This window comes from Hemitrygon akajei, chromosome 8, assembly GCF_048418815.1.
Source record: "Hemitrygon akajei chromosome 8, sHemAka1.3, whole genome shotgun sequence".
NCBI classification, from domain to species: domain Eukaryota; kingdom Metazoa; phylum Chordata; class Chondrichthyes; order Myliobatiformes; family Dasyatidae; genus Hemitrygon; species Hemitrygon akajei.
Window position 1 is genome coordinate 9,473,168 of NC_133131.1, and position 24,329 is coordinate 9,497,496.

The 24,329-nt window shown below is 41.9% G+C and overlaps 1 protein-coding gene across 2 annotated transcripts in view; it reads right to left on the reverse strand.

Annotated features, from left to right (window-relative positions):
* dph1 (diphthamide biosynthesis 1) overlaps nucleotides 1-24,329 on the reverse strand; it is an 804,031-nt gene that overhangs the window by 736,158 nt on the left and 43,544 nt on the right. Inside the window, exons 1-2 of one of the 2 annotated variants that reach the window (XM_073053177.1) lie at nucleotides 16,271-16,355; nucleotides 10,685-10,748 (exon numbers count right to left, since the gene is read on the reverse strand). In XM_073053177.1, the coding sequence (XP_072909278.1) occupies nucleotides 10,685-10,748; nucleotides 16,271-16,340 (134 nt within the window). In that variant the 5' untranslated portion in view covers nucleotides 16,341-16,355. Of the gene's footprint in view, nucleotides 1-10,684; nucleotides 10,749-16,270; nucleotides 16,356-24,329 lie in introns of those variants that run through there. The other variant, XM_073053176.1, reaches the window with a different exon arrangement.

The following is a 24,329-nucleotide window of genomic DNA, read 5'->3' on the forward strand; positions in this document are numbered from 1 at the left end:
TTGTTTTACACAGAGCGCACATGGAATCTGGAATGAACACCCTGCAGACAGAGAGGAGGAGGGTTCCATTTCTTCAAAAGAGATTTGAATCAGCAGTCAGTGGCCACTTTATTAATGCAAATATCCAGTCAGCCAATCTTGTAGCAGCAACTCAGTGCATAAAAAGCATGCAGACATGATCAAGAGGTTCAATTGTTCAGACCAAACATCAGAATGGGGAAGAAGCACGATCTAATTGACTTTGGATATTGACTTTAGAAACTTCTGGTCTCCTGGGATTTTCACGCACAGCAATCTCTAGTGTTTACAGAGAATGGTGCAAAACAACAACAAAAAATATACAGTGAGCAGTAGTTCCGTGGGCAAAAACACCTTGTTAATGAGAGGGTTCAGAGGAGAATGGCCAGACTGGAAGACGACAGCAACTCAAACAACCGTGCATTACAACAGTGGTGTGCAGAAGAGCATCTCTGAACGGTCAACATGTTGAACCTTGAAGTGGATGGGCTACAGCAGTAAAAGACCACTCCTGTACCTAATAAAGTGGGCACTGAGTGTATGGTGAGGAAGGATTTGCAAGGCTCCAGAGAAGCTTAATTAGTAGTCTAATGAAGAGCATACATAATCACAATGGGCCACATGACCTCCTTTTCTGCTGAAGTTATGCTATAGTTCAACTAATCCATTCAGAGAAATGCTGGTCAGGATGTCAAGAACTTGCCATCTTAGGTGGGACGGTACCATAGGTGGCAGTGTAACATCATTACAGCATCTGTGACCCAGGTACAATTCTGTCACTGTCTGAGGAGTTTGTATGTTCTCCACATGACCGTGTAGATTTCCTCCAGATGCTCTGGTTTCCTCCCACGTTCCCAAGACATACAGGTTAGTAGGTTAATTGGTCAAATGGGTGTAATTGGGCTGGAAGGGGCCTGTTATTGTGCTGTATCTTTAAGTAAAATAAACTTCCTGTTGCAAAACCCTGCAGATGCTAGAAGTCTGAAATAAAAGTGCTTCAGCAGAGAAAGCAAATCATATCTCTGACTACAATTTCCAAGGAAGATCACTGGCCTAAAGTGTTCCCTTTGTTTCCAGAGATGCCTAACCTGTTCAGTATTTCTGGCATCTTATTTCAGACTTTCCCACTGCTCCACAAAAAGCACTCCGATACTTTCAAACTGACCTGAAGGTTTGTGATAAGTCGATTTCTTATGTTAGTAAGTAATATACTCACTTTGTAAATCCCACTCAAGATGCTAATTCCAAAATACTGAAGCATAACACTGAAGAAGTGTCACATTGTTAAAAGTAACATCTCATCTGAAGAATGGCACCTCCAACCCATACACCATCAGGTAGACGTAACAGAATTATATTGATCTGAAGGAGAGCAGTAAACTCTGGTATCCTAGTCATTGTTAACCCTGAACCAAAATCCTTCGAACAGATTATCTTAACATTATCTTACTGCTGTTTGTGGGAGGGGAGCTTGCCATGCACAAATTGTTGGCCATATTTCCTATATTGTGTTTGATGTCGCTGGACCTGTAAACATTGTGAGTTTAGAAAAATCAGGGGGACCTCATTGAAACTGACCGAATATTGAAAGGCCTGGATAGAGTGGATGTGGAGAGGATGTTACCTATCATTTCTCGATTGGTCAGGGCATCAAAGGATATGGTGAGAAGACAGGTGTATGGATTTGAGTGGGATCCAGGATTAGCCATGATGGAATGGCACAGCAGACCTAATGAGCTGAATTGCCTAATTCTGCTCCTATGTCTTATGGTCTTATAGGGATAGAGGGCACAGCCTCAGATCAGAGGATCATCTCTTTAGAAAAGAGATGAGGAGGAATTCCACAGGTGGTACATCTGTGGAACTGACTGCATCAGACAGCTGTGAAGGCCAAATCATTGAGTGCATTTAGTGCAGAAGTTCTTGATTAGTAAGGGTGCCAAAAGGTAGGAGGTGAAGGCAGGAGAGTGGGGTTGACAAGGATAGTAAATCAGCCATAATGGAATGGATGAGCAGACTTGATGGGCTGAATAACCCGATTCTGCTCCTACGTCTTGTTACACGGGTCACTACAAAAACACTTCACTTACTTCAAAGTACTGTGGTTATTCTGAACAGGACATGAATGGTGCTGTCAAAATGGCATATTGCATTTCTCTTCCTCTCCTCCTGAAGACCATACAGCTCTTCCTGTGCCAGTCCAGACTGTGTGCTCTATTCAACTGACAACCTTCTGACTCACACAATATTGCTGTGAGCAGAGCCAAGTTGAATAACAATCAGAACTCAGGAGGGGAGGAGAGAGGAAATAAAACATCTTACAATGGAAACCAATAAAAATCGCTTAACTTCTTGTAACCTGTCAAATTACAAGATGGTAATGACATTGCAATTCCTGCAGGAATAATCGGGAGCATCATCCGGCCTAACGTATCAAGTGTCAGCACTTAAACCCTGGCAGTGGCAGATATTGTCAAATTATGAATTATATTCCATTACATTCCATTACTGTCTTTGTCAGCCAATTGTATTAGATACAATAAACCTATAAAGCAAGGATTCCATGGATCCTGCACTTCACAGTGCCGTTTATCAGATGAAGCATTAAACTAAGGCACCATATGCCCTTTCCGATGGGCACAAAGGGTTGTCTGGTTTATTATGACTGGCTGGGGAGTTCACCCAATGTCTTATCCTCAACCATGATCACTGAATAAATGAGATTTTGCTGTCATCCTTTGAGGTATTAGTTCTGTGCAAATTAACTACTGCAATTCTTAAATCTCAACAGTGATTGTGCCTCAAAACTACATCACTTGCTCTTTAAAGAAAGAAAAAGATTAGCTTTATCTGTTACATGGACATCGAAACATACAGTGAAATGTAAAACACATAAAATGCTGGAAGTACTCAGCAGGTCAGACAGCATCAATGATAAGGAATTACGAGTCGACATGTCAGACAGAGTCCTGATGAAGGGTCTTGGCTCGAAATGTCAATTCTTTACACCTTTCCATAGATGCTGCCTGACCTGCTGAGATCCTCCAGCTTTTTGTGTGCGTTACTCTGGATTTCCAACAGCTGCATAACCACTTCTGTTTAGGAATAAACAGTCGACATTTCATTAGGACGGGAAAGCAGCCTGAATAAGAGTGTGGAGGAGGGGAAGGAAAACAAACTAAGATATCCTTGGAGCAGCACACAAATGTAACCCGTGTTTCCAGTGCCAACATAGCATACCCACAACTTAGCAACCCTAACCCATACACCTTTGGAACGTGGTAGGAAACCGGAGCACCAGGAGGAAACCCACGCAATCTTGGGGAGAACATATGAACTCCTTGTAGGCAGCAGCCTTCAGTCAGGGGATCAAGTTTGAAGGTTGGCAAGTCATCATGTTGCAGCTCTATTAAAACATTGATTAGACTATATCTGGAATACTGTGTTGGTCTTCTGGTCATGTTACAAAAAGGATGCGGAGGTCTTGGAGAGATTGCAGGTAAGGTTCACCAGGGTATTACCTGGATTGGAGAGTATTTATTATAAAGAGGGGTTATACAGCTTGGGCTGTTTGCTCTGGAGGGTCAGAGGCAGAATGATGATCTGACAGAAGTACCCAAAATGTGAGAGGCATAAATAGAGTGGAAATGCCAAATACTGCAGGCGTAGTTTTAAGGCAAGAGGGGGAAGTTCCAAAAGCATGGGCAAGCCAAGTGGTATCTCAGGGAGTGTACAGGTATCTGGAATGCATTGCCACGGATGGCTGTGGAAACAGATACCATAGCAATGTTTAAGAGACACTTAGACAGACGCATAAACAGGCAGAGAATAGGATATGGACCCTATGCAAGCACATTGATAGTTAGATTGACATAAAGGTTGGCCCAGACGTGGCGGGCTGAATGGTCTGTTGCTACACTGTACTGTTCTCTGTTATAAGACCAGAAGATATAGGAGCAGAATTAGGCCAATCAGCCCATCGAGTCTGCTCCATCATTTCATCATAAATGATCCATTTTTCCTCTCAGCCCCAATTTCCCGCCTTCTCCCCATATCCCTTCATGCCCTGAACAATCAAGAATCTATCAAGGTCTGCCAGTTATTATGGACCTCACAGCAGGAACAATCATCAGGCTCTTGAACTTCATTCAAATTCACTTGCCCCATCATTGAAACAACCAGTGGGCTCACTTTCACAGACATATCATCTCATGTCCCAGATACTTATTGCTTAATTATATATTATTATTTTTCTTTTTATATTTGCATAGTTTGTTCCCTTTTGTACTTTAGTTAAATGGCCAAGTTGGTGTGGTCATTCATTGATTCTCTTGGGGAGGAAAAAGATCAGATGAAATCTCAGCTAGAGTTTCCCCAGAAGATATGAGGGAGACTCTGAAGTCAGCTGGAAAAAGGTACTATTGTCTGATGGAACCAAAATTAACCTTTTTGGCCAACAGACTAAATGCTACATTTGGTGTAAGCCAAATACCGGATATCATCAAAAACACAATATCCCTACCGTGAAGCACGGTGGTGGCTGCGTCATGCTGTGGGGACGCTTCACAGCGGCAGGCCTCGGAAAGCTTGTGAAGGTAGAGGGTAAAACGAATGCAGCAAATACAGGGAAATCCTGGAGGAAAACCTGATGCAGTCAGCAAGAGAACTGCAACTTGGGAGATTTGTTTTCCAGCAAGGCAATGACCCCAAGAATAAAGCCAAAGCTACACAGGAAAGGCTTAAAAACAACAAAGTTAATATCCTGGAGTGGCCAAGTATCAGTCCAGACCTCAATCCCACTGAGAACTTGTGGCTGGAATTGAAAAGGGCTGCTCACTCCCGACCCCCATGCAATCTGATAGAGCTTGAGCAATTTGAGAGTCAAGAATGGGGCAAAATTACAGTGTCCAAATGTGCAAAGCTGGACACCTATCCACACAGACTCAAGGCCCAAGACTTTTGCACAATACTTTCTTAATGTAATTTATAGTTTTTTTTTAAAATGTATTGCACTGTGGCTGCTGTCACAACACAACAAATTTCACAACTTTTATCAGTGATATTGAACCTGATTCTGATTCAAATGCCAAGACTATGAGAGAGTCTATAGTTATGCAGGCCCTCCTCTTTGCTTGTTCAAAGTTCAAAATAAATTTATTATCAAAATACATGTATGCCACCATATCCAACCCTTAGATTCAATGTGTGCATTGTGAGCTGCATTGTGCCCGGAGACTATAATTGTGGAAAACTAGGATGCTGACTACAGTTATGGGAGCAATTGATGCTTTAGGATTTATAAATTTATTCCAAGAATATATCTACAGTATAAATTTATACCAACTTCAGATGTTAGGTTAAAAATATATCTGCTGTTAGAACAGTGAAGAGTTGAAAGATTCAGATGATTTCTTCTTGATTTTTCAAGTCTCTGGGCCAAAGGCTGCTTTTATTTTTCCTCTTCAATCACTGTTCAGGAGGCAGTGAAAACAACGCAGTAAGTTTTCGAGGTCTTTTTTTTTTAAATATGTGCTGGAGTAAATCTAACTTGGTTCCATCACAACCCTTCGATATTGTGAGGCCCTTTGATCATCTGGTACATTTCTTCTGACTTGTCAATGGGCATCCTCAAGATTATAGAAGCAGAGTCAAAAGGATCAGGCAGCATTGTGGAATCCTGCTTTCTGAGATAGGAAACAGAGAGACAGGAGCCCCGTCACCCTTTGATCAGCATTATTCGCCCCTCAGCAACAGGCTTTTATTGCCTTCACATCTGTGAAATCAATTTTTATATATAGAAATCCAAGACCAAACAAACCTGCTTTGATAGCAGGGGGTACCAGTGGCAGCGTGATTACGTTAACACAAGGCCCAGACCAATAACCTCAAGAATGTGAATTCAAATCCCACCATACCACAATGATATTTTGACCCAGAGGGATGCATCTTTTATTCTTTTTATTTTCCTTTGCAAGCACAAGAACTCAGATTTCTATCTTTAGCTATTTGCACCTCACACTTTCTGTATTTGTTTCCATTTTAAGGCAAAGGTCTTCCCAGAAAATGCTGAAACTCCAATGTTGATTAACACAATAACAATTTATAAATTCAGCTTAAAACAAGAATATTTAGCCGATTATCCCTGTAAAATATCTTTCATAGAATAACCATCCAATCTCTTCTTTCTGTGGAGCTAATTTTACCTTTCAAATATAACTAACTTCAAGGAGATTAAATCTCAGAACAGGCTACAATTAACAAGTATAATGGAACACAATGTAATTTGGTTGACTCAATGCATAGGTGAGCTTGCTTGAGAGACAGGAAGAAACAGTGCTCTTACTGATACTTTTTCCACTTAGGTGATGTAATGGGAATAAACAATAAATAATCATAAACCATAGGAACAGAATTAGGCCTATCGGGTCTGCATCATGGCTAATTTATTATTCCTCTCAACCCCATTCTACTGCCCTCTCCCTGTAACCTGACAAGTCACTTTTTATTGTCATTTCAACCATAACTGCTGGTACAGTACACAGTAAAAATGAGACGACATTTTTTCAGGACCATGGTGTTACATGAAACAATACAAAAACTAGACTGAACTACGTAAAAAAACAAGACAGAAAAAAACTACACTAGATTACAGACCTACCAGGACTGCATAAAGTGCACAAAAACAGTGCAGACATTACAATAAATAATAAACAGGACAATAGGGCAGTAAGGTGTCAGTCCAGGCTCTGGGTATTGAGGAGTCTGATGGCTTGGGGGAAGAAACTGTTACATAGTCTGGTCGTGAGAGCCCGAATGCTTCAGAGCCTTTTCCCAGATGGCAGGAGGGAGAAGAGTTTGTATGAGGGGTGCGTGCTGTTTGCTTTGCGGATGCAGTGTGCAGTGTAAATGTCCGTAATGACGGGAAGAGAGACCCCGATGATCTTCTCAGCTGACCTCACTATCCACTGCAGGGTCTTGCGATCCAAGATGGTACAATTTCCAAACCAGACAGTGATGCAGCTGCTCAAGATACTCTCAATACAACTCCTGTAGAATGTGATGAGAATGGGGGGGGGGGGGGGGGGTGGGAGATGGACTTTCCTCAGCCTTCGCAGAAAGTAGAGACGCTGCTGGGTTTTCTTTGCAATGGAGCTGGTGTTGAGGGACCAGGTGAGATTCTCCGCCAGGTGAACACCAAGAAATTTGGTGCTCTAAACAATCTCTACCAAGGAGCCGTCAATGTTCAGCGGGGAGTGGTCACTCCCTTACTAATCAAGAAACTAACAACCTCCACTTTAAATATACCCAATGGCTCGGTCTCCACAGCTGTCTGTCGCATTGAATGCCTCAGATTCACCACCCTCTGGCTAAAGAAATTCCTCCTCATGTCTGTTCTCAAGAGACGTCCCTCGCAGTCTGTGCCCTCTGGTCCTAGACCTCCCCCACTATAGGAAACATGCTCTCCACATCCACTCTATCTAAACTTTTCAATATTCAATAGGTTTCAATGAGATTCCTCCTCATTCTTCTAAACTCCAGCAAGTAAGGCCCAGGAATGGGATCCAAGACTTGATCAAATTAGCTTCTGATAAAATCAAGAGTTTACACTTAAGCTGACAATACACTTTTCTGTTCAAGCTTCACCAGGCATAAAATTTAAGCTGATAGCCTAGTGCAGGATGAACAAGTGCTGCACCTCTGAGTAGGAATGTAAGAAAAAAGCGCTGCCTAGCATTTAAAATGAATGCAAACCAATGGAAAGGCACTTTCCCAGGAGGTGTGGGGTGTCCCCACTGGCCAACACGGCCAGATACATATGGAGCAAATCATGCTGCTGCTGTGGTCATGTGCATTTTACCGTCTCCATTACACATAAACAAAGTTCACTGTTAGTGAGTGGAATCTTGAACATTTAAGGATATACACCAGGAAGTTTTAGAATTAAATTATACATCAAACCAGGCCGAGTCCTGAACTGGTCTCAAGCCACACCAGGGAGACTTTGAAGAGAGACCAAAGGCAATTCACAAGATCGATATCAAATGAAACAATTATGGTAAAAGATGGTTGAGGGCAAAGATTTTGTAAAATGGGGAATGGTCACTATGGAGATTTCAAAGCCATGGTCAAGAATTGTGGAGAATTTGATCTCTTTAGAGCACAGAAGGTTAAAAGTGTTCAAAATGATGAACTGATGTAAAGAAAGTAAATAAGGAGGTGAAGAGGTAGAATGGTAAAAGTGTCATGGTTTCAGTTCTGGTTTAGAGATGAACACTCTTGTTTATCTCTGAACCCCAAAGCTGTGGGTTACAATCTAACTCAGAGCTTAAGCAAAAAATGTTATTAGTACCGAGTATAAGCAACTTTTGATTTATTCAGAGACACAGCACAGTAACAGGCCTTTCAACTCAATGAGCCCAGGCCGCCCAATTATACTGATGTGAACAATTAACCTGCTAACCCGTGTGTCCTTGGAATGCGGGAGGAAACTGAAGCTCCCGCACGGTCACTGGGAGACCACACAAACTCCTTACAAACAGTGATGAGAATTGAACCCCAACTGCTGATCGTTGGCACTGTAAAGCATTATGCTGACTGCTACGCTACCGTGCTACTGTGGCCTCTCATTCACTTGAAATCCCACTGTGCCACTGCAGGACAGCAGGAAACCCCTATGTCTGATGTTCATCCATCTCACAGCAGATTAGTTATCAGATCACTGGATGCGAGAGCCAGCGCTGGCTCGTTTGCCCTGCTTACGTTCCACAGCAGATCACACAACTGAAAGGCCTCCCTCTAGAGGTCATAAAGTTGACAATTTTGGGTTTCTGGCATCTGTGAGTCCAGAGTTTGAGGCCTGGTGTTCGGAGTTCTCGTTCACTGGTAAGTCCCAGGGTCGATACTGAATAGCAGAGCTGAAGGTCAACTGGAAGTCCAAACGTCAAGACCTGGTGGCCAAAGCTCTGAATCTGCAAGTCCGCTGGGGAAGTCCAATGTCTACCAGCCCACTGGAGGCTGGAAGTCCGAGGCCTGGAGGTGACCCGTTCTGGGGTGAGAGGACTATCTATAGGTGGATGTGAGGGAGGAAAGGGGCTTGTTTTTCTGGTGTTTTGTTGATGTTGTTCTGTTTGTGTCGTTCTGCCAAGCATTGTGGGCATGTTATGTTGGTGCTGGAATGTGTGGCAACATTTTGTGGGCTGCCCCCAGCACCTCCTTAGGTTGTGTCGGCTGTTAACACAAATGGTACAGTTTCAATGTAAATGAATGGGAATCTGAACCTGAACCTTCCTCTTTATGTTGTGTGTTGTATTCAGAGATCACTGGCTTCTATTCCCATAGGGCATGTTGATTTAAATACTTCAGCTTGTTCTGCAACCACCATGCTCCCCTCTTCCCCTCTCCATCCCTGAACTTATAGTCCTTTAGGCTACCCTAGATTTGTTTGTTTATTGTTTAAGTCCTTATCCATTCTGTTGTATTGTGTACCTTGATCTAATCACCATATGATAAGCTGCCAATACAGACTCACCAGTAAACAGTGCACCTAGTTCTACTCCCACCCTCCTTCATTATAATCCAGCAATTTTTCTCAATATACAGAGACTCCCTTTGAAAGTAAACCACAGAATCTCTTACATTGCTGTTAATTCTGAACCATAACAACTTGATACATGTTAAAATAAAACAGCTTCCTCTAATTATTTTTTTCTCTGCTAATGTGTTGAAATCTGTGTTTTCCGGTTACAGAACGCCCCCTTCCCAACCTGCACCACCAGAGGAAAGAATTCTCCCTTTAAAACCTGAAACTTCAGCTTTCATAGAGAAGACCCAAATGAAGTGGGAAGAACGGCCTCTTCATTTGCTCTAATATTTAGTGATTTATCTTAGGAAAAAGTGGCCTGAAAAATTAAATTTGATTCCATCATCCTGATCCAAATGTGTGGATTTTTCTTCCTCAGGTCACCTCTAATCGTCTTAAATACTCTATGCTGCAGTTACTAACTCCTCCTCTGTTGAAACAATTCATCCTTGTTTACTTTTCTCACATCAGCTCATGAGTTTAAACACTCTTAACCTTCTATGCTCTAAAGAGAATAAATTCTCCACAATTCTTGACTCTGGCTTCAAAGACTCACAATGACCAATTCTCCCAGTGCTATTCCACAAAATGTTTGCCTTCAATCAATGTTGGAAAATTCCCACATCAAAGAAAGGAGACTCCTGCAGCAAGAAAAGCAACACTAAACAGTAACTCACCTTCCTCTATATTTTACCGATAAATGCCCTGAAATGAACTGAAAGTAACAGTCCGTCCCCTGGGTTCAAGCATGACAAATATAAACCATTCAGAGCATCCTTCTTGCAGTTTATGACACCGAACATGTAGCATATTATCTTTAATTTCTTCAGCTAATTAAGAACCAAATTGAGTCATTGACAAGCTGTGAATTGTAACATCTTGACCCATGACTGCTCTGCAGATCTGATGGAAAAAATAACCATCCAACCAAACACATCATCCCAAACAATAGGCAAACCCAAGCAACGGATGTCCCACTTTCTCCATGAGAATGTCTATTCAGATCTTCCTTAATTACTTACAAGTCCAAACTGGCCCTGTGGATTTGATGCTCTAAGCTGTTAATTTAATGAGTTGCTGTCTTACCTTTCTATGATATCAGCAATTGCACAGGCAAACATCTGGAGTCCTTCAGGCATTTGCAGAGCAACTAAACAAGACAGAAAGAGTTTTTAAAAAGGATAGTTTTCTTTCAGTGTTTTGTATGTACACACAATGGCCACTTTATTACTCACACCTGTACACCTGCTCATTAATGCAAATATGTAATCAACCAATCAGGTGGCAGCAACTCATGCATAAGAAGCATGCGCATGGTCAGGAGGTTCAATTGCTATTCAGATCAATCATCAGAATGGGGGAGAAATGTGACCTGAGTGACTTTGACTGTGGGATGATTGTTGATGCCAGATGGGGTGGTTTGAGCATCTCAAAAAATGCAGACCTCCTGGGATTTTCACATACAATACTCTCTAGAGTTTACAGAGAATAGGACAAAAAGCAAAAAAAAAAACAACTAGTGAACGACAGTTCTGTGAGCATAAACACCTTGTTGATGAGAGAAGCCAGACTGGTTCAATTTGACAGAAAGGTGACAGCAACTCAAATAACAATGCGTTTCAACAGTGATGTCCAAAAGAGCATCTCCAAATGCACAACATGTCGAACTTTGAAGTGGATGGGCTACAGCAGCAGAAGACCACAAATATACACTCAGTGGCCACTTGATTGGTTACAGGAGGTACCTAATAAAGTGACCCCCGAATCTATTTGCAATGTTAGGATCTGAGAGAGAGAGTGTGTTAAAAAGTGTTTGATTCCTCTTTCCCACATTCTCACTGTCCCAACTCGAGCTGGATATTTCCCAATGCCTCAGAACCGCACACTTCTCAGCATAACAGTTCCAGAAGGCTCGAAACAGTCTATGCTGCTTTTCTCTGGGTGCTCTGGTTTTCTTCCACATTCCAAAAAAATACACTCCAGTTCGGGTCGGTGAGGAGCAAGCATGCTATGTTGGTGTCGGAAGTGTGCCATTTGTGGATTAATAGTGCAATCCTCAGACCGTGTCGGTTGCAGTTCACTGTATGTTTTGATATTTCAACGTACGCGTGACAAATAAAACTAATCTTTAAAGCCAACCATTTAATCACCAGCTTGGGCATAACCTTAAGCACTCACTCCCTTCATCACTGGTCTAAGGATATCGTAGTCTTAACCATATACAAAATGATCTGCAATTCAAGGAAAACAAACCCAGCTGATCAAATTCTTCTCTTGGCCGGAATGCTCCATCTCAAGCATCACCCCAGGACATTTCTTTTGCACCTTCTTCAATGTAATCACACATCCTTCCTAAAATGTGGTGACTACAACTGTACAGAGTACTCCAGCTGTGACCTCACCAGTGATTTATAATTTTCATCATTATCTCTCTGCTGTTATAATCTATAAGCCTGGTTAATGAAAGCACTTCTTCACCATTTCATCTACCTGTGCTGCCGCCTTTTAGGGATCTTCTTTGTTCCCCAGGCTCCTATCACACAGTGTATATCCTACTCTTATTAGTCCCCATGGGGCACCATGTTAACATAGAGGTTAGCAAGATGCTATTACAGTTCTGCAATTCGGAATTCAATTCTGGCGCCGCCGGTAAGGAATTTGTACACTCTCCCCGTGAGTGCCTGGGTTTCCTCTTGTGTGCTCTCATTTCCTCCCACATTCTAAAGATGTTCCGGTTAGCAGGTAATTTGGACATTGTAAATTGTCCTGTGATTAGGTTAATGTTAAATAGGTGGGGTTGCAGAGTGGTGCAGCTCACCGGGCTGTAAGGGCCTGTTTCACACTGTATCTCTTAGTAAATAAACAAATATAATTGCATCAGCTCTTGGATCTGAGTTAAATTCCATCTTCTGTTGCTGTTCCATCTTACAAGCTGATCAATATGAATCTGTTGCCTATAACCATCCTCATTATCAACACAACACCAATTTTCACATTATCGTCAAACCAACCAATCGTACCTCCTACATTCTGATTCCTATTAACCAACTGTAAATCCATGCCCAAATATTACAAATTCTATGTGTCCTCCCCTCATTCACCATCATCCTATGTTGGACCTTGTTAAAAGCTTTCTGAAATCCTACACATCTCCTGGTTCTCCCTCATCTACTCTACAAGATACATCCTGAAGGAATGGCACATTATGTTTACACCAGAATGTGTGGTGACACGTTTGGGCTGCCCCCAGCATATCCTTAGGTTGTGTTAATGCAAACAACACATTTCACTGTATGTTTTGATGTCCAAGTGATAAATAAATCTAATGTAATCTAAGAATTCCAATAGGCATTCAAACAAGACTTGCCTTTCATAAATTCACATGAACTCTGTTCAACTGCATTACAATTTTATTTATTTTTGTTTATTTAGAGATAAAGCTTGCAGCAGGCCCTTCTGACCCAATGAGTCTCTCCACTCAGCATTCCCACCAATTTAACCCTAGCCTGATCACAGGGCGATTTACAATTTCTTATTAACCTACTAACCAGTACGTCGTTGGAATGACGTACCAAATGAGGAAACCACAGCACAGAGTATCCCCACATGTTCATGGCAAGGACGTACAAGATCCTTATAGAGTTTGTAAGGATTTTGTCAGATGGAATTGAACTCCGAACTCAGACCCCCGAGCTGAAATAGCATTGCACTATTTTTCTAAGTTAAACTTCTTTCCTGCCTGATTCTGATTTCTTCTGACTTTCTCAGTGCCGCAAAAAAGCTATCAATCTCAGCCAATGACAGTGTCCACATACTTCTGAGACACAGAATTCTCAAAACTGCATAAACTGTTATATAAAATATTTCTCATTTCTGTCCAAAACAGCTAGCCAATCATCTTAAGAGTCCCACATTTCTAGATTTACCTATTGAAGGAGGTATCTCAAAGCTTCAATCCTGACAAATCTCAGAATTTTGACACTCTCAATATCAAAACATGCTCTTGTGTGAACACCAATCTGACACTATCTTATACAACAAGCCCGAGACTTCTTCCCAAGGTCAAAATGGCTAATTCAAGGGGGCATAATCTTAAAGTGATTGGAGGAAAGTATGGGGGGGAAGGCACAGAGTCGACTGTACTTCCTTAGAAGGTTGGCGTCATTCAATGTCTGCAGTGAGATGCTGAAGATGTTCTATAGGTCAGTTGTTGAGAGCGCCCTCTTCTTTGTGGTGGCGTGTTGGGGAGGAAGCATTAAGAAGAAGGACGCCTCACGTCTTAATAAGCTGATAAGGAAGGCGGGCTCTGTCGTGGGCAAAGTACTGGAGAGTTTAACATCGGTAGCTGAGCGAAGGGCGCTGAGTAGGCTACGGTCAATTATGGAAAACCCTGAACATCCTCTACATAGCACCATCCAGAGACAGAGAAGCAGTTTCAGCGACAGGTTACTGTCGATGCAATGCTCCTCAGACAGGATGAAGAGGTCAATACTCCCCAATGCCATTAGGCTTTACAATTCAACTGCCAGGACTTAAGAACTTTTTTTTAAAGCTATTATTAATGCTTTTTGAGTTAGTGATTTAGATGCATATCATATTATTACTGAGTTAAGTATTGTATGTAATGAGTTTTTGCTACAACATGTGTATGGGACATTGGAAAAAATGTTGAATTTCCCCATGGGGATGAATAAAGTATCTATCTATCTATCTATCTATCTACTAGAGGTAAGTTTTTTTACACACAGAGTGCTGAGTGCATGGGATGCCTTACCCCACGTGAAATGAATTGACTTTATTTGTTACATCCTTCACATACATGAGGAGTAAAAATCTTTACGTTACATCTCCATCTAAATGTGCAATCATAGTAATTTATAATAAATAGGACAGTAAATGTAACATAAAAATACTCTCAAATCAGCGTGAGTTCATCAGTCTGATGGCCTGGCGGAAGAAGCTCTCCCAGAGCCTATTGGTCCTGGCTTTTATGCTGCGGTACCGTTGGAGTGACTCCGGTCCCTAATGATAACTTCGGACCCTGTTTTCACACCTGTCTTTGTAAAATGTCCTGAATCATGGGAAGTTCACAAATACAGATGTGCTAAGCTGTCTGCACCACTCTCTGCAGAGTCCTGCGATTGAGGGAGGTACGGTTCCAAAACCAGGCAGTGATGCAGCCAGTCAGGATGCTCTCAATTGTGCCCCTGTAGCAAGTCCTTAGGATTTTGGGGCCCATACCAAACTTCCTCAACCATCTGAGGTGAAAGAGGCGCTGTTGTGCCTTTTTCACCACACAGCTGGTGTGTACAGACCACGTGAGGTCCTCGGTGATGTGGATGCCCAGGAACTTGAAGCTGTTCACCCTCTCAACCCCAGTTCCATTGATATCAATAGGGGTTACCCATCACCATCCCTCCTGTAATCCACAATCAGCTCCTTTGTTTTTTGCGATATTGAGGGAGAGGTTGTTTTCTTGACACCGAGTCAGAGAGATGACTTCTCCCCTGTAGGCCACCTCGTTATTTTGAGATTAGGCCAATCAATGCAGTGTTGTTGGCAAATTTAATTAGCAGATTAGAGTTGTGGGTGGCGACACTGCTGTGGGTATACAGAGAGTAAAGGAGAGGACTTAACTCACAGCCCTGAGGAGCTCCTGTGTTGAGAGTCAGGGGGTAAAGGTGAGGGAGCCCACTTTTACCACCTACCAGCAATCTGACAGGAAGTCCAGGATACAGCTGTACAAGCTAAGGTCTCTGAGCTTCCTGTTGAGCCTGGATGGAATTATGGTGTTGAAGGCTGAACTGTAGCCCAAGAACAGCATTCTCACATAAACATCCTTCTCCAGATGTCAGTAGGTAAGGACAATGGCTATTGCATTGTCTGTTGATCGGTTGTGTCGGTAGGCAAATTGTAGGGGGGTAGAGGCAGACACATTAGGGACACTTATGGAATAGACAGACGCAACAAGCAATTAGAAAGCCAAAATGGAATGTTGTCTTTTGTTACAAAAGGGATTGGAATTCAAGAGAAAGGAAAACTCTTAGGTAGGCTCATAGATGAAAGTAAAATGGAGGAATATATAGAAGAGAACCATTATGTTGATCTTGGAGTAGTTTAAAAGGTCAGCACAACATCTTGGGCCAAAGGGCCTGTACTGAGCTCTAGTGTTCTATGTTCTCTCTTTGTATGATAACCCCTCATCTCCAAAATTAATCAGTATGCTTCAAGACAGAGACTCAGTGCCTTCCCAAGGACAACAGTCATTTTACCTCTGTAAACATTTGTGCATTATTCATAAATTGAATCTTAATTTCAAATTTAGTTCATTCCCTTGTAAAATAAACATATTCAGAAAGTGTGACTGTGTGAACCAAATGCAAATAGATCAACACTTTTTAAAAATTTCTTCTTTAAAAAGGAATTGGCCTTTTCTCTTATCCTGGTTTCTATCTAGTCAGCTCACTAGAAATGCTGCTCTCAACAACCAGATAATCTTTGTAATCTCATCTATGCTCTCTTCTTGCTACTACTATTTGGCAGGCAGTACAGAAGCCTTGGGTCCCACACCACCAGGTTCAGGAACAGTTATTACCCTACAGCCACCAGGCTGCTGAACCAGAGTGGATAATTTCACTCACTACGAACTGATTCCACAACCTACAGACTAACTTTCAAGAACTTTTCGCAACTCATGTTTCCACTTTTTTTTTATTTGTGTAGTTTGTCTTCTTTTGCACATTGGGTATTTGTCAGTCTTAGTTTAGTGCAGTTTTTCATAACTTCTATTGCAGTTCTTCATTTTCCTGTAAGTACCTGCAAGAAAATGAATTTCAAGGTAGGATATGAGAACATATATGTACTTTGATAATATATTTTACTTTGACTTTGAGATTTTTTAAATAAACTTTGATCCTCCAAATAACTCCACTTCTTCTTCTTAAGCCTAGCACCACTACTGGGGCAGAGGCTGCTGAAAGCAGCTAACTAGAGTCCTCTGTCCTGGGCCAGTCTTTCAATTAGTCTCCAGGTGCAGCCCATCTTCAAAGATCCTTTCTCTGCCAAGGTCTTTAGAGCTTCTGTTGGCATTTCTGTAGCTCTGGGTTTTTAACGGAATGGGTTGCTGGCCCCATACCCAACCCTTCTTTCGCAGCCAGGCTCGGGACCGTCCATGGTGTAGTTTTCCAAATGGCTCTGTGATTAAGTATTCCTTCCTCCCAGATCCCTTCATAGAACTCCACAAGTGCCAATGGAATGGTTCACAAGGCTTGATACTTCTTGCCAAAGATGACCACAGATAATGCAATAATTCTGCTGATTGCAACAAGAGAATATCTGTCATCCAATCTGAAATGTCAAATCAGTGAGATGACATTTAAATTATAGGGAAGACAAAGATTTGCAACCCTATGTGTAACATTTACAAAGTAGTGACACAGATAAGAGTGTGTGCTCATAAAATGCCAAGCCTCATCTCTTTGTCAATCTCCAAAAGTTTTTAAAGAAATAATGATTAGCTTTGTTTGTCACGTGCATATCAGAACATCAAAACATGAGAAATCTGCTGAGGGAAGACTGCGAGTGTCGTTGTGCTTCTGGTGCCACATGCTCACAAATTACTAACCCTAAATCTTACACCTTTGCAATGTGGGAGGAAACCAGAACGTCCAGAAGACACCCACGAGGTCATGAGGAGAACAATCAAACTCCTTACAGACAGCAGCAGAAATTGAAGCTCGATCTTACATCCGTAAAGTGTTACGCTAACTGCTATAGTCCCATGTCACCCTATACAAAACAACCTACCTTCACTCGATAACTGCAATTCCCAAGCCCCACAGCATGCTGCATTAAGGAGACAGATTCTGGAAAGGTGTAATAATAACAGGGTTGTTATGATGGGAGATTTTAATTTCCTCAATATTGATTGGCATCTCCCCAGAGCAAGGGGTTTATATGGGGTGGAGTTTGTTAGGTGAGTTCAGGAAGATTTCCTGATACAATATGGAGATAAGCCTACAAGAGGAGAGGCTGTACTTAAAGCAACACACACAAAATGCTGGTGGAACGCAGCAGGCCAGGCAGCATCTATAGGAAGAAGTACAGTCGACGTTTCGGGCCGAGACCCTTCGTCAGGACTAACTGAAAGAAGAGATAGTAAGAGATTTGAAAGTGGGAGGGGGAGGGTGAAATCTGAAATGATAGGAGAAAACAGGAGGGGGAGGGATGAAGCTAAGAGCTGGAAAGTTAATTGGCAAAAGGGATACAGAGCTGGAGAAGGGAGAGGATCATGGGATGGGAAGCCTAAGGAGAAAGAAAGTGGGCAGGGAACACCAGAGGAAGATGGAAAGCAGGCAAGCAGTGATTGTGAGAGGGACAGAGAGAGAAAAAAGAGAGAGAAAGGAAGAAAATGGGGATCTCTAGCAGGCAGACAGAACCTCCTGTATGTTCCCTTCACTGTGGAAATCATGGAACAGTTTAGCTTTCTTGGAAAGTATCTAAAGGGGCACAAATTATTGGTCTTATTGTTGGTGACACTAAAGAGATGGATGGATTTGACTTAAGAACCAATACAGAATCACTATTAAAAATTCCAGAGTTTGAGAAGCCTCAAAAGACAGGAAGAATGAGAGTGCAGGATGACAAAAATACAACAATCAGGCATAATCCAGGCTCAGAGCTTCAGGAAGTAGAATCAGTCTAGGCAGAGATAAGAAATAGCATTGGAGAGATAATACCAGTGGGAGCACTTAAAGAGCCTTCCTAACAGTGGCCACATCATTAGAAAGAGTTTTAATCAAGGAATAACAAGAAACAAAGTACTGCAATAATTGAGGGGGACTAAATTTCATAAGTCAAGTTGGCAAGAGTGGTTCAGAAAAAGAGTTTATAGAATAAACATGGAACAGACTATATTATACTTGGCTTTGCATAATGAAACAGACATAATATGCAATCACCAAGTAAAGCATTGTCTGGAGAACCATGATCAAAACATAAAGAATTTCATGCCAAGTTCAATGGTGAGATCCTTTAAATCCACAGATGTCCATAAACTTAAACTTAATAAGATAACTACATTGTGGTTGAGGGGATGTTAGTTGGCCATGGGTTCACCCACACTTTGAGTTTTCTCATCACTGGAATACACTCAGTGGCTACTTGGTTAACCTGTACACCTGCTCATTAATGCTAATGTCTAAAGAGCTAATCATTTTCAAAGTTCAAACTAAATTTATTACCAAAGTACATATATGTCACCTGAGGTTCATTTTCTTGCAGGCATTCACAGTAAATACATGAAACACAATGGAAAACACAAAAACATTGCACCCAACAGGAGAGAGGGAGAGAGAGAGAGAGGGAGGGAGGGAGGGAGAGAGGGAAGGAGGGAAGGAGATAGATAGATGAATGAATGAATAAATAATTAATATGGAAAACATAAGATGAAGAGTTCTTGAAAGTGATTCCATAGTTTGTGGGAACAGTTCAGTAATGGAGCAAGTGAAGTTGAGTGAGATTATCCCTTCTGGTTCTGATAGCTGAGGGGTAATAACTATTCCTGAACCTGGTGGTGTACATCCTGAGACTCCTGTACCTTCTTCTTGATGGCAGCAGTGAGAAGAGAGCATGGCCTGAGTGGTGGAGGTCCTCGATCATGGATGCTGCTTTCTTGCGACAGCACTCCATGTAGATATGCTCAATGCTGGGCCACATCCACGACGTTTTGTAGGCTTTTCTGTTCAAGAGTATTGGTGTTTCCATACCAGGTCATGATGCAAGCAGTCAATATACTCTCCACCACACAGCTATAGAAGTTTATCAAAGTTTCAGATGACATGCTGAATCTTCACAAACTTCTAAGAAAGTAGAGGCACTGCCGTGCGTTCTTTGTAATTGCACTTATATGCTGGGCCCAGCACAGGTCCTCTGAAATAATTACAACAAGGAACTTAGTTGCTGATCCTCTCAGCCTCTAATACTCTAATGAGGACTGACTCAAGGGCCTCTGATTCCCTCCACTTGAAGTCAATAATTAGCTCCTTGGTTTTGCTGACAGTGAGAGGCTGAAAATGTCGCAGCCACAACAACAATCTCCCTCCTATACGCTGACTCTTCGTCGCCTTTGATTTGGCCAAAGACAATGATGTCATCAGCAAACTTAAATAGCTTTCGAGTTATGCTTAGACTCACAGTCATAAGTAGAAGACACAATGCATAAAAGCATGCAGACATGATCAAGAGGTTCAGTCGTTGTCCTGACCAAACATCAGAATGGGGAAGAAATGTGATCTGAGTGACTGTGACCGTAGAATGATTGCTGGTGCCAGACAGGGTGGTTTGAGTATCTCAGGAACTGCCGATCTCCTGGGATTTTCACGCAGAACAGGCTCTAGAGTTTACAGAGAACAGTGTGAAAAAACAACATCCAGCGAACAGCAGTTCTGTGGGCAAAAAAGTCATGTAAATGATAGAGGTCAGAGGCGAACAGCCAGACAGGATGAAGCCGACAGGAGGGTGACATTAATTCAAATAACCACACATTACAAAAGTGGTGTGCAGAAGCATCTCTGAATGCACAAAACGTGAACCTTGAAGTGGATGTGCTACAGCAGCAGAAGACCACACCGGGTTCCACTCCTGTACCTAATAAAGTGGCCACTGCATGTGCATTGTGCTCAAGGAGAATTCAATTGGCGATTGGTTCACCCACAGCTTGGGCACCATGTACATTTTTGGTTTTCATATAACTGGAAGAATACATTGACATAAATAGTTAGCTGGGAAATTAGATTAAATAAATGTATTTAGACATTATTATTTAACTTAAAATTGGTTAAAGTTACATTCCAAGAGCTCCAACGGAAAAGAATGCTGAGTGAGCACTTTATTAGATACCTCCAGTAACAAATAAAGTGCCCTTCAGCTGCTGTAGCCCCTCCACGTCAAGGTTTGGTGCGATGCGCTTTCAGACCACACATTGTAACAGCAACATAACATGCTCACCATATTCAGCAAAGCAGCGCAAAATTCAAAGTAAATTTATTATCAAAGTACATACAGTATACGTCGGCACACACAACCCTGAGATTCGTTTTCTTGCGGACATACTCAATAAATCCATAATAGTGTAATAACCATAACAGAACCAATAAAAGACCGTATCCGCTTGGGTGTTCAACCAGCGTGCAAACAACAACAAACTGTACAAGTACAAAAAGAAAGAAAGAATAATAAATAGATAAGCAATAAATATCGAAAACATGAGATGACAAGTCCTTAAAAGTTATTTCATAGGTCGTGAGAACATTTTAATGATAAAGTGAAGTTATCCCCTTTGGTTCACGAGTCTATATTCGCGCAACAACAGAATCAGACAACTGCAACAACATAACAGCAGCAAAACAAGCCCCTTTCTTCCCTCCAATCCACTCGGATTCAGATTTACTTACCAAGTGTACGTTGAAACATATGGTGAAATGCTTCATTTGCGTTAACGACCAACACACCTAAGGATGTGCTGGGGGCAGCCTGTAAGGTGTCACCACCCATTCCGGCACCAACACAGCATGTCCACCATGCTCAGCAGAACAACAAGGAAGGCAAAAACACAGAACACAACAAGCAACAGAACAACAACAGCGAAACAAGCCCCATTCCTCTCCCCCACCGTTGCTCATACACTGTTCTTCAACCCCAAGACAGGCCTGTACTCTAATCAGACAAGATCAACAGGATTTTGTAAAAAAGAAATCCTTCTTCACTAATTCATTAAAATTCTCTGAAATAATAAGTATTGAAGATAAAGAGGAACCAGTTGATGTTCTACACTTAGATTTCCAAAGGCACTTAAAATGTGGGGCATCGAAAGTTATTGTGGAAAAGAAAATATCACTGTATATGAGGTCACGTACTGAAATTTAGAGAAATTCAGCTGGATAACAGTATAGGCATCAGTGGATTAGCAAGCCGTGATATGATATGCCACAGAGATTATTGAATGGACCTCAACATTTTTCAATTCAATTTAATTGTCATTCATCCATACGTGAATACTCATGAATAAAGCCAATGACACAAGTTACTCCAGTGGTCAAGGATCTAAACACAGTACCAATAATCACACACAGCACAAAGCACACATAACACATATAAGGTAGACAAATACAGCCATTCAATAAAAGAGTCCTAACTCAAACCATCCAACACTATTGGAAATCTGAAGATGACCACAATCGAGCTTGTCTTCTGCAAAGTGAACATGGATGGGGGTCAGAGGCAGGACTGACTCCAGCCAGGACACCTGCACCATACTGCCCCCTGGTGGAGTGCACCAGCTCCATGCCTCTCCTTGGCAACTGCAGCTTGAAGCCTAATCTTCGTACATTTTGGACATCAGTGAAGTACAATCACACAAAGTACATATGGATATAGTCCAGACCCTGAGTCCACTGTGCTGCCAAGCAAACACAGGGGGTACTATGCAGGTACAGCAAATTTTACAAATGACTTGAATGTTTCAAAGGTAGGGTTCATAAATTTGTCGATGAAATATGGTTGGAAAGCAAGCCGTGAAGAAAATAGATTGTGGTTAGTTAGGTTTAATATGGAGGTGATGTGGGAAAGTGGGAAACCATCTATTTTTAGAGGTAAGGGAAGTTGCTCAAGTTCAGTTTATAGTCATTCTGCCACACACATGTATTTTGCATCATTCCTCTGGGGCCATGATGCAAAACACAGTACACAGAGTCACATCATAAAACATAGTTACGATCCAGCACTTACAGTCACAAAATAATATCAACACAAGTCCACGAGTGGCATGGCCTGAAGATTGACATAAGGTGTGATGAGCGTGTCTATGTCAGACAGTATAATGCTACTGGCACTATTATAATAAAACAAGCTGACAGGGTGTACATGTGTGCTGGGCGGTAGCAGGGTGTATCTGAACGGTTAGAGATTGCAGTGCTGAGATGCAGATGGAGCTAGGTGTCCTAGTGTGCAATTTGCAAAAGGATACAATGCAGATCCAGCAAGTCACTTGGTCAGGAAATTCAACATAAAAGGAGAGAGAGTGTGCTTCAGTCATACGGGGCATCAGTGAGGTTCTATGTGCAGTACTCATCTCCTTATCTAATAAGGATGCAAATTCAATGGAACCCAGCTCAGGGAAGGCTTACTTTATTGATTTCTGGTATGGGCAGGTTGTCCTATGAGAAGTGATTGAACTCAATGGGTTTGCACCTGCTAGAATAGAATAGAACTTTATTGCCACTACTCAAGACAATGAGATTGTAGTGCTAATTCAATCCATGAAGAACGGGTATTTACAATACATGTGGTACAGTTTAATTAAAATAAAATCCCATATTTGCTGCAACAAGTGACTTCGATAATCCATTACACTCAAAAGCCGCTGGCAAGCTGGGGTGCAGCGGGCTGCTGTCGGGAAGAAGCTGTCTTTCAGTCTTACTGTCTGGACTAAGACGTGGTAGGAGAGTGGTAGATGACTTGACTGAAACATGCAAGATCCTGCACGGTCGTGGCTGGGTGGTCGTGGATAGGATATTTATAGGAGAATCCAGAACACGTGGCTACTGCTCAGAAAGAAGGGAGTGCCCAATTCAACAGAGAAGAGGGGAAATATTCTCTCTCAGATGTTTGTCACGTCCCCAAAGAGCAGTGGAAAACTGAGTCACCGAATCCTTTCCCATGGCAGAGATAGAAATATTCTTCATAAAGCAAACGGATGGAAGGACATTCTTCTTAAGCAACGTGCTTGTTGATAATGTGGAGTTAAGGTATTAAATGACAGGGCAAAATGTAATATTAAAACAGGGGGATCTGGGAATACAGATCCAAAATTCCTTGGAAGTGGCATCACAGAGAGATGGGGTCATAAACAGAGCTTTTGGCACATCGGCCTACTTACAGGAGTTATGTCACGTTGAAGTTGTGGGACCTAATTTGGAAAACTGTGTGCAGGTGTTGGTCACCTACCTACAGGAAAGACATCAATAAGATTGAAAAGAGTGCAGAAAAAAAATTACAAGCATGTTGCCAGGACTTGGGGACCTGAGTTATAGGGAAAGGTTGGACAGGCTAGGACGTTATTCCCTAGAGCGTAGGAGAATGAGAGGAGATTTCATAAAGCATACAAAATTATGATGGGTATCTATAGGGTAAATGCAAGCAGGCATTTTCCACTGAGGTTGGGTAAAACTAGAAGTTGAGGTTGTGGGTTAAGAGTGACAGGTGGAATGTTTAAAGGGAACCATTCAGAGGGTGGTGAAAGTGTGGAATGAGCTGCCAGCAGAAGTGGCAGATGTGGGTTACAATTCAGCATTTAAGAGATGCTTGTACAGGCCTGAGTGTAGGTTGATGGAACTGGGCAGAATAATAGTTCAGCATGGACTAGATGGGCCGAAGAGCCTGTTTCTATGTTACAGTGTTCTGTGACTATGATTCTAATTGTTGGGCCATGGAGCCAACTCCTGTCCTTGATTTGTTTAATAGTAGATCAAAGGACACTCGGTTTTACAAAAAACAATCTGCAAGACTAAGGATTCAGATTAGTAATTGGAATATATTCAAAAACATGATAAAAACAGAAGCAAAATGAGAGTATACTACCAAGAAATGTACAGTAAATTGTAGGAGCTTCCACAAGTTTTCAGAAAATGAGTAGTGAAAGCATCAAGGGTCACTGAAATTGTTAATGCAGGAG